This window comes from Gadus morhua, chromosome 11, assembly GCF_902167405.1.
Source record: "Gadus morhua chromosome 11, gadMor3.0, whole genome shotgun sequence".
Taxonomy (NCBI): domain Eukaryota; kingdom Metazoa; phylum Chordata; class Actinopteri; order Gadiformes; family Gadidae; genus Gadus; species Gadus morhua.
Genome location: NC_044058.1, coordinates 12,922,772 through 12,937,080, shown reverse-complemented (window position 1 = coordinate 12,937,080; position 14,309 = coordinate 12,922,772). Strand labels below are relative to the sequence as shown.

The following is a 14,309-nucleotide window of genomic DNA, read 5'->3' as shown; positions in this document are numbered from 1 at the left end:
AACGTCCTTGCTTACCACCTCCCTTCCCTTCCATTCTCTCTTCATTCGCCTTCCCTAAAGGTCAGTCATGGACGGAGCATCAGGCCTTAGCATCGTCTGGCGCTAGAACGTTTGATTTGTGACACAGCACAATCAGTCCGGATGACGTTGCTCCAGTCCATGGTACTCTACTGTAACAGTGAGCGCACAGATGGCCAGCCAAGAATCCAAGAAGCCATTCCATCAGGAAGCAAAGAGATGTACAAGCGTCAGACTAGGATCTGCATCATTGAAATAAGGAAAGGGTGGCCAGGATCCTTCCTATCTGACACAGGTTGTTGAACAGAGAAGGAGGTACGATTGGTTTCCATGACCCAGCTTCAGTTCAAAGTAGGACAGACAAAACCTTTTCATTATCCTCACAGACGAGACTGTAGAAAAGACTGCTCGATATGGAAATAATTTATTTCAATTTGACTGGCACAATGGCCCTGAGTTGTGCAAAAGGCTGGATTGAGTGAATTTCTGTGTGCCGCTGTTCTCACCGAGGTTCAAATACCTTCTGTCTGTTGCTGTTCTCACCGAGGTTAATATACTTTCTGTCTGTTGATGTTCTCGCCGAGGTTAAGATAACTTCTGTCTGTTGCTGTTCTCACCGAGGTTAAGATACCTTCTGTCTGTTGCTGTTCTCATCGAGGTTAAGATAACTTCTGTCTGTTGATGTTCTCGCCGAGGCTAACAGTGAGATACCTTCTGTGTGATAGTGTTCACACGGAAGTTATGTGTGCGTTTGGGGGATGAGCCTTAATTCGCCAAAAATGCCATCCAGAGCTTGGATTGGCTAATGGGAGGGTAATAGCCCAGATGGTGGGGCTCGCAACGCCCCGGCAACCCAACTAAATAACCAACAGCATGTTCATTTGGTTGACATTATCTCACCGATCCTTACTGAAGAACCGCTGTTCCATTGAGCACGTTTAATGAACTCAGTGATGAGATCCGTCTTGTGTCTCTGCCCATTCCTTTTAATGATCTGCTCGACTTGTCTTTCTAAGAAGACACATTCACCTGGTAAATCTGCTGCCATGATCTTTGAAATCACATCCCCAGATGAAGGACGCTGGTCACAGCACAGAGCACTACATCAATGAGCAACAAGACATATAACTCAGATCCTGCTTAGAATAACAACTGCTTTGGAGATTTTTTTACAAATATTAAATGTCTAAGTTAAAGACCTGTTTTTATAATATCAAGGCAACATTTTGTACCTGGCATGGTGTAGCCAAAACCCTTTCACTTTTCACAAAAATTGGTGTGTGCGTGTGCGTGCGTGCGTGCGTGTGTGTGTGTGTGTGTGTGGGGGGGGGGGGGGGGGTATAAGTTCGTGCTTACGTGCGTGCGTGTGGGAGACGTGAGATCAATAGAAAATGGCTGCATCGAAATGTTCTAATTTAATCAGAATAAAATATCAAAGAAGCTGAAACACCTTTTACATTTTCATTGGTAAAATAGACTCAAATCAGTAATTGTGCTGTCTAAATTAAGAAATATTTTCCTGGATATCATTAAATTGTAAGAATATAATTGAATTAAAATATGAAATAAAGTCAGTACTGCAAATAAAATAAAAATTTGGAATAACCTTGGACCAAAATAAACATCGTAGACCAGCTGCTATTAATCACATCTATGAATCACCATGTAGCAGTACGGGAAATATTGTTACACACAGACGCGCATAATAGAGGTACATTCAACTCTGTCTCCCCAAATAGCACAATTTAGTTGCAAAAATGTTGCAATGCAAGAATGACAGAATTGCAAATGTATTGCGCACTTTTATAAAGTGTGCAATTCAGTGAAAACGTGTTTTATATCCCACCACGCCTGTCTATTTAAAGGTGAGCCTGAACGAACACAATACAATGCAGTGCATTCCGCTGGGAGGAAGGGGAGCGCGCTTCTGCCCAAGGTACCAGCCGTAACCTCCCCAAAGTGAGCACCAGTGCTACCTCACTGTTTGATAATATAAAGTTAGAGACGCTTTGACTAAGTTAGAGATACAGTTGCCAGGATATGCCAGACAGACCGTTGTACCTATTCATTGTGTCATTATTTCAGACAGGACCTTGGCACCAAGACCTTGTAGACTCTTAGCGCCACAAAGTTGTTAACCCAGTGAGAAGTGCTTCCTCGAAGATCATTGATCAGTGATCCAGCTAAAAAACTTCCCCGAGTTTGAGATCAAGCAAAATAAGTCTTACCTGTTGGCCCCTCGATGCCATCAGCGTAGATCTGAACAGTCAAAATCAGCAAAAACGCGCAAGTGTTCATTTTGCAGTTTTAGTCCATTTCCAACGTGCACAAGAATTCATTTCAGTGACTCCTTAAGGTCCGGCACGTGGAAAATGTAATATGAAGCACATCTATCATCTATTACAGACTTCTTGGTGTGCGGAGTTGAGAGACACTGAACCGAACGGGGCAGTGCTAGTCCTGCTAACTGACGTCAGTGTAAACACTTTTTCTCTCTCTACGCTCCTCAGATGAAATGGTGGGATATTGGCGCCCCCAAGTGATGCTGTCCAGTATGAAGAAACTCTAACCCCACTCGTTTCAGCGACATGGAGGCGAGGGAGCGTTGGAAATTCCAAGACTGTCAAAAATCGAATAATGCTGATCCTGTGTACTATTTGTGTGCAATAATTTATGTTTTGAATGAATGGTCTTTTAAAATGTGAGCATAATATATTATAATATGATATGATATGATAATATGATATATGATATATGATATTATATATATATATATATATATATATATATATATATATATATATATATATATATATATATATATATATATATAATTTAATACATATATAATAAAAATATACATAATAAAAATATGAATATATATTTACATATATGCGTTGTAATAATATGTAATAACATATAAAAAATATATAGATTTATGAACATTTGGCCACATTTCTCAGGAAGTTCTGGAGAAACCCAAACCGAAATATATAGATGTTCAAACCAAAAATATAAAAAATTACAAATTAGTACAATCATTGTATCATCGTCATTATCTTTATACCAGGTTTGCAGCTAATGTTGAAGCACTTTGATTATTTTCCAATTGAACAACCTAGCTGTTTTATTTGGTCATAAATTACCTGAGCATTCCCACCACACAACCACGTGATTGAACAGAGCATTGAAATGAGACACCTTCATCTGCTGCGCGCTGCTTTATGACCAAAGGGAATGATCCAACATATTGTTGGAACCGGTGTCGTTGACAGAAATAACGATGGCTCAATTGGATCATGAGGGCATACGCACGCCGTGTTCCCCTCGTGAGCAGGAGATTGTAGAGATTCAGTTAAGTGGTGTGAGCGAATAAACACATTGTCCTGCAGTGAGACGGAGCTATACACTTGTGTATTTCCGCCTGAATGTCATCATAGATGATGAACGATGCAGGCCTACTGCCTTGCAAATTACTTAATTTAACAAATAAGGAAGACGTCTTTCTCAAACCTACAAGTGCAATCACACCTCCATGATCCAGGGCGATCCAAATTGTCTGCCCTGTTCAGGGCATATACTGTTCCAATAGATTTTAAGATGAAGTGTAATTTTATCCATGCCAATTAAATGAGATAACGTTATATGCAAGAGATGATGCTTGTGCATTAAATAATATATTGATCCAAAGGAAAGGAAAGTTATCATGGATGGGCTCAGTATCGTTCAAGACAACTCAAGGCCGTGATAAGCAAAGCAATCAGATAGGACCAAAGCATGGCTAGTATGTACGCTTATGGTAAGACCAACGTTTAAACAAATTATGATTTTGTTCTAGCATATATATTTAAAAAAGTTCACCAAAAGTCACCATTTCAAAGTGTATTTCATGTTTCATCCAGTAACGTATTTCTTGATTGCAGAGGAGCAATTGGTCATTTATTGTTGCAATTTAATCTGGTATAGCAACTATACAGAACATATTTTATATTCAAGGTTTAATAGCAAAGACAAGGTAAATAACCGTCTGGTGCCTAAAGTCAAGTAGTGTAAAAGTTTCCCTGATTCAGACAAGAGCACCTTCGCTGGTCCTCGTAGAGTACTGAACACGTCTGCTGATTGTAACCCTTAACTGTAGAAGTTGGCAGTAAGTGCTGGGTGCATAGGTACATTAGGTCAAGCTTACAAACAAATTACACATTATATTATTCCCTTAGTCAAATTAAATCAAAAACTTAAATTAAGATTTAAATGTTTCCTCTACTTTATATAGGCTTCCATTTGAATCAAATAGAGATAGTAAAATAAGAAATAAAGGGTGAATACTACAATTGGGGAAAGACATCAGCATAATCTCACATAATTTACAAATATAGCTGCATATGGAGGTAAGGTTATTACTTAGGTTAATTTCTTTTAGTTTATATAAACAACAGTATATTAATAAACCCCTATAAAGACCTTCATTTAAAATAAAGATAAAAAATACCATAATGTATTGCTATCCACAATTTGCAATAATGAAGCAAAAACCTTAATCTGGACTTCTTGTGTTGTTGAATAAATTATAACAAAGGACATAAAAGGGATCTTTTGCTACATTTTCCGGAGTTTAACTTAATGTAGTTTTTACTCTATAAAATCTGTTATAATTTAAAAAAGAATACCACAACAAGAGAGAAACCATCTCTTCTGCCAGTCTGTTTGAGGGAAAGAGCAGCCCTACAAGGTGTCCTAGTGCCTATGTTATCCGAACATGCGCTCCCGGCCCCCACACACACCGCTACACACACCCCTTCACGTCGACGGTCATCGCTGCCTTTTCTGTTTCTTTGACGCCCGTTTCCTCGCTGCAGCTCCGTCTCCGTCTCCATGACCCCTCTCCCAGGACTCTGGCTCCCTCCTCCGGAAGACGTGGCCGTCCTTCCCCGACGTAGGTTTCACGGCGGCATCTCTGTGGCCCCCTGCTGTGCCATGTTTCTCTCCATTCCCTTCCCTCGGTGGACTGCTCAGAACCCTACCCCTCTCCGTGCCCTCGTACCCTCCCCCCAGTGCGGCCATCTGTCCGTCTCCGCCCCCCCTCCCCACCCTGTGTATGACCCCCGCGGTGTGGCGCCGCACCCTGGGGAGGGAGAGGGCGATGTGGGAGAGGGGCTTGGGGGTCAGCCGGTCCAGGTCTTGCGGCGGGGCTCCTGGGTCCAGGAGAGACCCGATGATGCGCTTGGTGGGGACCCCGGGCGAAGCGCGGTGGGGGGTCTGAGCCCGGCTGGGGGGATGGTGCTGTCCCAGCATCCGCTTTGAAGACACGTCTAGGTTGGAGACAGCCTCCTCAAAACACCTCTCCTGGTCCCCTGTCTTCGGGCCGGAGACTTAACAACAGAACATACAGCGTCAGGAGGATATCATATGTTATGCCACAGCATTGTGAAATACTTGATCCTAATTGGTCAATAACGGGACACTTTTGTCTTTTGACATTATATAATAAGTTGGATGCTTGAATGATCGATTGAGTGATCAACTGACGTGATGTGAAATGATGTGATGGGATATGTGAATCATAACCTTGTTTAATCCATACAACACCTCTAACCAAAATCACCTTACCACAGAGCGGGTTGTGAGTCAGGCTGTCTTCTGGGTGGCTTCCTCTCTGCTCCAGACTCTGGTGGTCTGTCTCTCCTCGTCTCCGGTCCAGATTCTGTTGGTCTGTCTCTGCATGTCTCTGGTCCAGAGCGTTCTCCACCGAGTCAAGCAGCCCAAGCATCTCACAAAGGGAGTGGAGCATCGTGGCCTCTGATGAAAGCCAATACAAATGGCAACTTGCTTAGCTGCCATCTCCTGTGCATATTGTATATGTGCCAAAACCTTCATCTCCATCAACAATAGAAACATGTTCCAAGACCCATCTCACAACATGTTTCAACTTCCGTAAACGAATAACATGGATATGAATATAGAGCACGAAAACATGAATACTTATGTTATACTTTATAATATTCATAATATTCTACAGGAGTTCATCTTAAGGACAATTGATTGATATTTTTTTTAATAGCAGAGGGATTCTCTGGATCACAGCGTGAGATCTCACCTCTGGCCTGGAGTTGAGCTTCTCTCATGCGGAGGTCCAGGCCTGTGAGAGCGGCCTCCAGCTGGGTCTGGATGCTGGACAGGACCTTGCTCATCAGCCCACTGTTTGCCACGGCCTTCCAGAAGCTCCAAACACCATCTAACGGTGGCAGAATAATGCTAAATCATTGATTAAATCCTGATTGTGTGTGTGTGTGTGTCCAGTGTGCGAGCATGTTTGTGTGCGTTCAAATGAATACACTTCTATATAAGAACTGACCAGGTGCATGAAGCCTCTTCCTTCTGTTGATCAGTCTGTTGGGTGGACTCGCAGGGAGAAGCAGACCAGAACTCAACTCGGAAGTCATGGTGAACTTCTGCTCCACAGCCGGGTATATACCATGAACAATGTCTCCTGTCATGAGAAGAGTGATGAACAACTAGTGAACACCCCCTCAAAACTTCTCCCATCATCGATTCTTGCTGAATAGTGCAGGTTAGGCCAACCCAAGATCTGTAAAGTAGGCTGGGTGCAGCCTGGGAACTGCTCAGCTTAGGGAACAGCACCAAGGTCAAAGAATAGACTGTCTTATCCGGAGATGTTAATCTGGCAGCTCAGTAGTCTCAGAGGGAAGCGGTGCAACATCAAAGACGGCTGAATGCAAGTTATGGCAAATTCTTCTTTTCAAGTTTGGCTCGCCTCCGCTTTCGCCACCGTCACATTTATCAGCAGATTAACAAAGATTCCTATCTTTTAATAATGTCAGATCAATCCATTTCTTGCGTCTTATAGAAACTGAAATTTAATTGAAAAGTAAGGGAACCTTGCAGGGGCCCCGGCTGTGCTCTCAGACCCTGGGGGGCCGTGGTGGAGGGGGGACGCTGCCCGGGGCGTCCTGGGGAGAGCCCAGTACCGTCGACCACCACATCAAACTTAGTGCTGCGGCAGGTGTTGGTACACACAGTGTCGTGCTGGTAGAAATCAATCTGGCCGGAATGCATCATTTTCCTGTAAGGATACAAGACGGTTGCACATAGAGTCATACAGTGGGTCAACTTGTATATGTTGTCACTGTTGTTAAGATAATAATATGAGGTAAATTCAAAGTATTCTGAACAGTTTGTGATTTTGTATTTTAAATCCACCATTCACCAATCCACCTGGAGAGAAACACTGGCATTGTCTCTCTGAAGAGTAGGGTTAAACACAGGACAGAACAAACAAGTGCCAACATGAAGAAGGGAGAAACGCGCCGCTTGGCAGATTGTTCTGCGTGTTATTAGATCCTATACCACAATAATGTCACTCCCACGCTAGCTCAGGAATTTACTAGCAAGCTCCCACCCAGATGAATCCCTTGGGCAAGAACCAATTAAATCACTGGGATATAATCATGTGATGCGATATTATATTTACCCTGGTTAGAGAGATTCATAACACAAGCCCTAACCCCTACCTCCTCCTTTATGACCTGTATATGAACTCACTGTCAGTCACTTTGGATGTGTAAATAACTAAAATACTAACTAAAATAAATAACAAACATAATCAGGTATATAAAGAAGGCTGTACCTCAACATAACACCCTTAAAAGCAGACATGTAAACAAGGCAGATAATACTGCAACATAATACCCTTAATATAAGTAAACCTGCGAATAAAGCAGGCTAACCCTCAACATTACACCCTCAATATCATTCAACAGGTAAATAAAGCAGGCTTTACCTCAACATTACACCCTCAATATCAGTTAACAGGTAAATAAAGCAGGTAGCTCAACATTACACCCTCAATATCATTCAACAGTTAAATAAAGCAGGCTTTACCTCAACATTACACCCTCAATATCAGTCAACAGGTAAATAAAGCAGGTAGCTCAACATTACACCCTCAATATCAGTCAACAGGTAAATAAAGCAGGTACCTCAACATTACACCCCCTACCCTGATGGCCCTCTTCCAGTCCTTGAGGGTGGCCTTCCCGGCCAGGTGGGCAAACTGCTTGGGGCTGATGAGCTGATCATGGAACTGGAAGGAGGACCACACAGATAGTCACATCATATCTTTCATTCACACAAAAAGGGGGCAAGATGCAGTTAACCATTGTTTCAAATATGATACTGAGAAAAGAGATCATTTCTGACAAGGGATCTGTTTGGGTAACATCCACATTTGCCGGGACCTACCTTCACACACCTAACGTTGATTCCAGGACACACAAACTTCTTGAAGAGCAGGACTGCTCTGCTGTCTCCACAGGTGATCGGGTAGCCATATTCTATTTCCTCTCCTTGGGTGGAGTCATAGGATCCTGAGGTGATCCAGAGTCATGATATAATACAATGTGCATTGACGGTTATGTTGCATGCAAGGTAACCGATGTAAACAATATGTTCCATAGTTCATAGAGGAGTATGGATGATGTCTTACCATGGTGCGCCTGTATTGCCAAGACTGTGGTGCTCATGTCATCGTTCAGCCTGTAGATGGCGACAGAATCCTTCATGTAACACAACATTTTATATAAAGGCCTACTTTTAAATAGAGATATACCGTTGCTTATTCCTATTTAGCTGAGTTTGCATCAGGCATAAAAAACATTTTTCAAATTTGAGACATAAGCATCACAATCAGCAGTGCAGAAAGACAATGTTGATATCAATGTGAGAAGAAATGCATTAACATGTGTTCAATATTTATGATTATCAAACTGACAGCTCAACTGACTGAAATCAATGAGGTTGTCATTACCTGTGGAGGCCTGGATGAAGTTGCAGATTAACTTGAGTTTTCTGGATGTCCTCGTCCTCCCTCTTCTTCTCCTCGTCCTCCTTCTCCACCTCCATCCTACTCGATGGGCAGTGGATATGATCCGTAGTAGACGGCGAGATAACGGGACACTGGTTTACATAGTACTACTATTAATATGACCTTACATGTGACAACTATTACTCGTATCAGACTACAGATTTATAGCCTATAAGGTGCTGAAGAGTTTTTACAAAGTGTGTTACGTTTTCCCACAAGAACAAATTCTAGCCTGCTACATAATAAGAAAATAAAGCACTGTTGGACATTTTTTAATGCATTTAAGGTTATAGACTATTAGAGTCACTTGACTGGCTAAAATAATGACATTTCCAACAACCAGCTCATTATATTAAGGGGCTGCATAGTAATAGAAAATAATTTCATATAATGAATAGAACAGAATAGAACACAACAGGAAAAAAACATAATAGGCCTATAATAAAAATGCAGAATAGAAAACAACAGAATAGATAATAAATCTATTGGACAACCAACGGTACAGATCAGTAAGCTGAATGGACCAAGCCTTTCAAGCCAAGAAACGTCCTTATTAAGCAAAATCCTACAGATCCGGTCGCGTGCCTACAGCCGCTCATTCTGACGTGTGCTGGCACGGCATCACGCACACCCTTTCAAACGACAATCACACACCAACATAGCGCTGCGGTTGCAGAAAACAATACGAGATCAAAACATTTTTACACAAACTCCCGCAAGTATTGTACACGACAAAACTCAATGTTGGAGTGCTGACCCACCGTTTCAAAGCGAGGAACAACACATCCTTCGCGTGTAGAGAACTGGGAGAGATTGCGCCCGTGCTGCCTCGTAAAGTTCCTGCAATGAAGGCGGCATTTGCCTGCGAAGCATCTGTCACGAGAAGCGTTAGCTCGCACGCGATGCGTAAATCGGTCGAACTGCCGTGGTGTGTGAGTGCATTGCCTGCTCGAGCGGCTGTGCGACAGAGGCCGACACGACCGAAGAGTTAACAAGCGCGGTAAACGATCCGCAAATGGGGGACAATTATAAAGTCTAATCTTTCTACCATTCAAAATGTATATGTTTTTAAATGATTCAACTGTATGCAGACCACTATAAATATATTTTCACTCAAGCAAATAATATTATTTCTTGGGTGTTTTCTCTGGACCTTGTTGCGTGTTTTTCTTTTGTTGTTCCCATATTTTACCAGAAGATGGCGCGCAAGGTACAATTTATTTTGGGAAGAATGTGAGTGATACCAAAGTATGCGAAAGTATACTGACTAGTACGCTGACCCTTTTATTACATTAACAAACGTATGCCACACAAAACGCAATTTGGTTGTTATTAGTTAAAGTCGCTGTAGAGACTAGTGTTCTGTTTCTGCAATTTGTGCCATCATATTTAGAAGGAGGGGCGTTAAAGATCCAGAGATCTCATCCAATAGTTCATATTGAGTGGTTTTGAGTTACTTTGCAGAACTAGAATCACCGCACCTCTCGGTCCGGACTTTGGACATCATGCCCGCCCAAAACCACAAGAAGCGTGTCATTAGGAGTTTATGGATCGCTTTTACTTTCTTTGGATTAAACGGACTGGAGGGTAAGAATATATATTTTGTTAACATTATTTTATTTAGACTCAAGACGTTTACCACTGGGCAACATCTCCTCTTGATATTCTTATTATGCTAAATAAAAATGAAATAATATTTAGATAGTCGTTTAAAGATATAAAGCCCTGTCTATTTTAAAGCTAGTTGGCTTTAACATAAAAAGTTGTGTTGTGTATATATATATATATATATATATATATATATATATATATATATATATACTATATATATATATATATATATATATATATATATATATATATATATATATATATATATATATATATATATATATATATATATATATATATATATATATATAGTATGTTTGCCTAATTAGCCAAACAAATTCATTGAGTATTGCATTCACTTGGTATATGTAAGGAAGGGAAATTAACACTTGAGCCATAATACAGGAGCCATATTATGTCATCCTCTTTCTGGACCCATTGTAACATAATTACATAAATCATAACTAATATAAACTAAAACAGAATTAACAATTGGTTCAAAGGGCTACATGATGTCATGGCAAAATTCCGTAGATATCTGTCCATGTTGACTTAATATGTATCTTTCACACAGCTTTCTGAAGGACTGTCTTACACAGATGTCAATGCAGAGTCAGACTAGTGTTTCCATGTCTGTAGGGCCTCTTCAAGCCATTGTCAATCTGAAGCTCAGAGTAGCCTACCTTTAAAACTACCAAGATTGGAAACCACCCACAATGTGCAGAATAGCAGATGTATGAAGGTCTCAAATTTTGTATTTCTTAATTTGATATCACTTTGATTGCTCCTTTCCAACACTTGAAAAATAAAGAGGAATTATGATAAGCAGCAACTAATGTTATGCTATGAATCATACATCATACATGCCTTTTTATAAAACGAAGCACTTCCTACTAACCTAATCCAGAATCATATATGGCCTTTTGGTTCTAAACGGTACACACCAATATTCAGTGCTGGTTATAAACATCTCTACCCCCTACAATACACAGTATTGACTGTTGGCAATAAACCTCTTGTCCCACTACAGTACACAGTATTAAGTGTTGGCATTAGCGTCTCTTTCCTTCATGGTACCCACCAGTATTCAGTGTTGGTTATCAGCGTCTCTCTCTTCCCCCTACAGTTAAATATATTTTCTCCTTCTTCTGTTTCATAATATATCCTTGAATTTATGAAACCAAGCGAATTAAACTTTCAGTAAGTAGTACCTCTTTGGAAGTCTGTGTCCACTGAGACATACCGTTGGTCTATACTTGACTTTGGCCGATCTTCTGCCTTGTTCAGGAGAAACTCTGGTCCTCCTAATAATTTCTTAATTTCCAGTCTTCAGAATAAAATTTAGTTCCAATGGGTCTCCACATTTATCAACAGTTCATGCCCCTAGTGCAGGTGGCACTAAGGCCCCACACACTGCAACCTCATCCTGTTCTTTACAGGATGTGGCCGTCGTTTGAGGTCTTCCCGAGTCACAATGTTGTCTTTGCTGACAGTCATGCTCTCTTGGGTATAGACATCAGGGAGATTACAGTCCTAGTCGTAACTAGAGACCTTCAAATCAGTCAAGATAAGCGTTTTCACATTGTTCTTCCTGGCCCATGGTATTAAGAAATATGATGGATTTGGTGCCATTTAAATTCAGCTTCATCATTAGACATTCTTCAGACAAGGCTTTTCTTTCTTTCTGCATTGCTCCAAAGTTCTGATAAAAGATACATTTTGTAGGGGGTCACTATTGAATACTGTTATGGCTCTTGGTGGAAGAGATGCTGAGTGGTGTTGCTGAACCAGTGGAGCAGTTATTTCAGTTTGGTGTTGAATGCTATTGTTGACGTTCTGTCCAATGTTTCCATGTGAGGTATGAATTGTCTGAACATTATGGCTCATCTGGTTCTGTTGAGGTTACGGAAAATGTGTTTCTCGCCGTGCTAGGAGAGATATGCATGGCTTGTATTGAGGAGAAAGTGTGTTTGACTTGGTGGAGTTGACCGGGTTCGGCGGTTTGTGCAAGCTTGCTTTCTTTAGGACGTGCACATAGGGATTTTGAATAAGGCTGTTGTGGCCTGTAATTGTATTTCTCTGCAGCAGTATGAAGGTGTTCATCATCTGTTTCTTGAGCATGTTTTTTCTCTCAAGCAGCCATGTGGTGAAGAAGCAACGATCTATGTCTGTGCCTCTCTTACCTTGCCTTCAGATTCGCAGCCTAGCTTTGGCGATACATAGCGCTTGTGATGAAGGCGATTCCAATACTCCAATGCATCCTTTCCACTGGTTCCTTTAAGTCATTATACTCGGTTAGGGTTCTTAATTATGTAGTGACTATTGATCCAACTAAAATGTACCAACATAGACACTTGCAACGGTGAAGAAGAAAACCTAGATTACCATGATGAGAAGAGTGAGTGAGATTATATGCTGTTTGACAGATTTACTTGATTATTATTCGATTGTTCAAACGCTTATGGTAACAATCGTATGTTCCCGCCCAAAATGCTCCTTCCACTTCCTGTTCACCTGTTACCTTAAAACACTGACCAGTGTTACTTTATAAATAATCCATGTACATACAACCTGCTAGTAATAAAAACGTTGTAGTCTCCAAACACATACCCAACTATTTACAGACATAAGCACAAATATAAATAAACATGCAAAATGGCTCCTACAGTTTATCCAAAAGACGGCCCCGTGGTCAGTGTCACAGCCTTGATGATGCCACCCAGCACGTTTAACCCTGGACATACGGTTCCTGTGGAAGACACAAGTATGTATCTTCATTTCCTGCCACATTGTGACAAGCCATTGTCAATTGAAAGCTCAGAGTATCCTACCTTTAAACCTACTGGCCTTCTCTGTGTACATCTACATGGAAGCAAAACCATCATAAACTGATAATACCATACATCTTCTCATTCAAACAAGATGGGAAACCACCCACAACAATGTTGTGATCATTTCTCAGTCTACTGAGAATTTTTCTATTTAAACTTTAACAGAATAGCATCAATATGAAGGTCACAATTTGTGAATTTCCTGGTTATAATCACTTTATATTGCTCCTTACCAACACTTGGTAAGGAGCAATATAAAGACTGACTAATGTTATGCTACGAATCACACATCATACACGTCATTTTATAAAAGGAGCACTTCCTACTAACCTAATCCAGAATCATATATGGCCTTTTGGTTCTAAACGGTACAATTGAGAACCGTATGTGGCCTTTTGGTTCTAAACGGTACACACTAATACAGTGCTGGTTATAAACGTCTCTTCCCCCTACAGTACATAGTGTCAGTGTTGGGTATTAGCGTCTCTTCCCTTCATGGTACCCAACAGTATTCAGTGCTGGTTATCAGCGTCTCTCTCTTCCCCCTACAGTTAACCAAATTCAGTGTTTGTTATAAGTGTATCTTCCCCTAAAGTACACACCAGTATTCAGTGTTTGTGTCTTTCCTTCATATTCCAGGCGATGGCTGCGGGCATACAAAGCTTGGACCAGAGAGTGGCACCCTGACCTCAGCTAACTACCCAGGCACCTATCCCCAGGATGGGTCGTGTTTGTGGAGGCTTCGTGTCCCGCAGGGCCGCACATTACGCCTCCTCTTTGGGGACTTTGACATCGAGGGAAGCATGGACTGCACCAACGGCTCTCTGGTGATCACCCCGAGCAACGGGTCCCCCAGCATAGGTAAACACACACACTCACAGGGGGCCCCCAGAAGAGATGAACTCACACACCAACAAACACACACACGGGGCCATCAGCAGAGGTAAACTCACAGCTCTGATCATCGT

At 41.4% G+C, this 14,309-nt stretch overlaps 3 protein-coding genes across 10 annotated transcripts in view; 1 reads left to right on the top strand and 2 right to left on the bottom strand.

Moving 5' to 3' along the window:
• Positions 1 to 2,477, bottom strand: part of ptprub (protein tyrosine phosphatase receptor type Ub) — a 134,819-nt gene extending 132,342 nt beyond the window's left edge. For all 6 annotated transcript variants that reach the window (XM_030371048.1, XM_030371049.1, XM_030371051.1 and 3 more), the window contains exon 1: positions 2,247 to 2,477. In XM_030371048.1, coding sequence (XP_030226908.1) covers positions 2,247 to 2,316 — 70 coding nt within the window. In that variant the 5' untranslated portion in view covers positions 2,317 to 2,477. The remainder of the gene's footprint in view (positions 1 to 2,246) is intronic.
• A 1,472-nt stretch (positions 2,478 to 3,949) lies between these two features.
• Positions 3,950 to 10,017, bottom strand: LOC115554370 (glucocorticoid modulatory element-binding protein 1-like). Of its 2 annotated transcripts, XM_030371075.1 has the most exons (10): positions 9,661 to 10,016; positions 8,843 to 8,938; positions 8,522 to 8,571; positions 8,278 to 8,402; positions 8,016 to 8,119; positions 6,915 to 7,099; positions 6,371 to 6,505; positions 6,113 to 6,250; positions 5,626 to 5,814; positions 3,950 to 5,387 (listed from the first exon to the last, which is right to left on the bottom strand). In XM_030371075.1, the coding sequence occupies exons 2-10, from the start codon at positions 8,935 to 8,937 to the stop codon at positions 4,828 to 4,830; spliced, it is 1,581 nt and encodes a 526-aa protein (XP_030226935.1). In that variant the 5' UTR covers position 8,938; positions 9,661 to 10,016; the 3' UTR covers positions 3,950 to 4,827. The 2 variants fall into 2 exon arrangements, with proteins under 2 accessions (XP_030226935.1, XP_030226936.1); XM_030371076.1 differs by having other exon boundaries at positions 8,843 to 10,017.
• A 3,071-nt stretch (positions 10,018 to 13,088) lies between these two features.
• Positions 13,089 to 14,309, top strand: part of si:dkey-34d22.1 (discoidin, CUB and LCCL domain-containing protein 2) — a 29,598-nt gene continuing 28,377 nt past the window's right edge. Inside the window, exons 1-2 of one of the 2 annotated variants that reach the window (XM_030371058.1) lie at positions 13,089 to 13,274; positions 13,981 to 14,202. In XM_030371058.1, coding sequence (XP_030226918.1) covers positions 13,166 to 13,274; positions 13,981 to 14,202 — 331 coding nt within the window. In that variant the 5' untranslated portion in view covers positions 13,089 to 13,165. The remainder of the gene's footprint in view (positions 13,275 to 13,980; positions 14,203 to 14,309) is intronic. The other variant, XM_030371057.1, reaches the window with a different exon arrangement.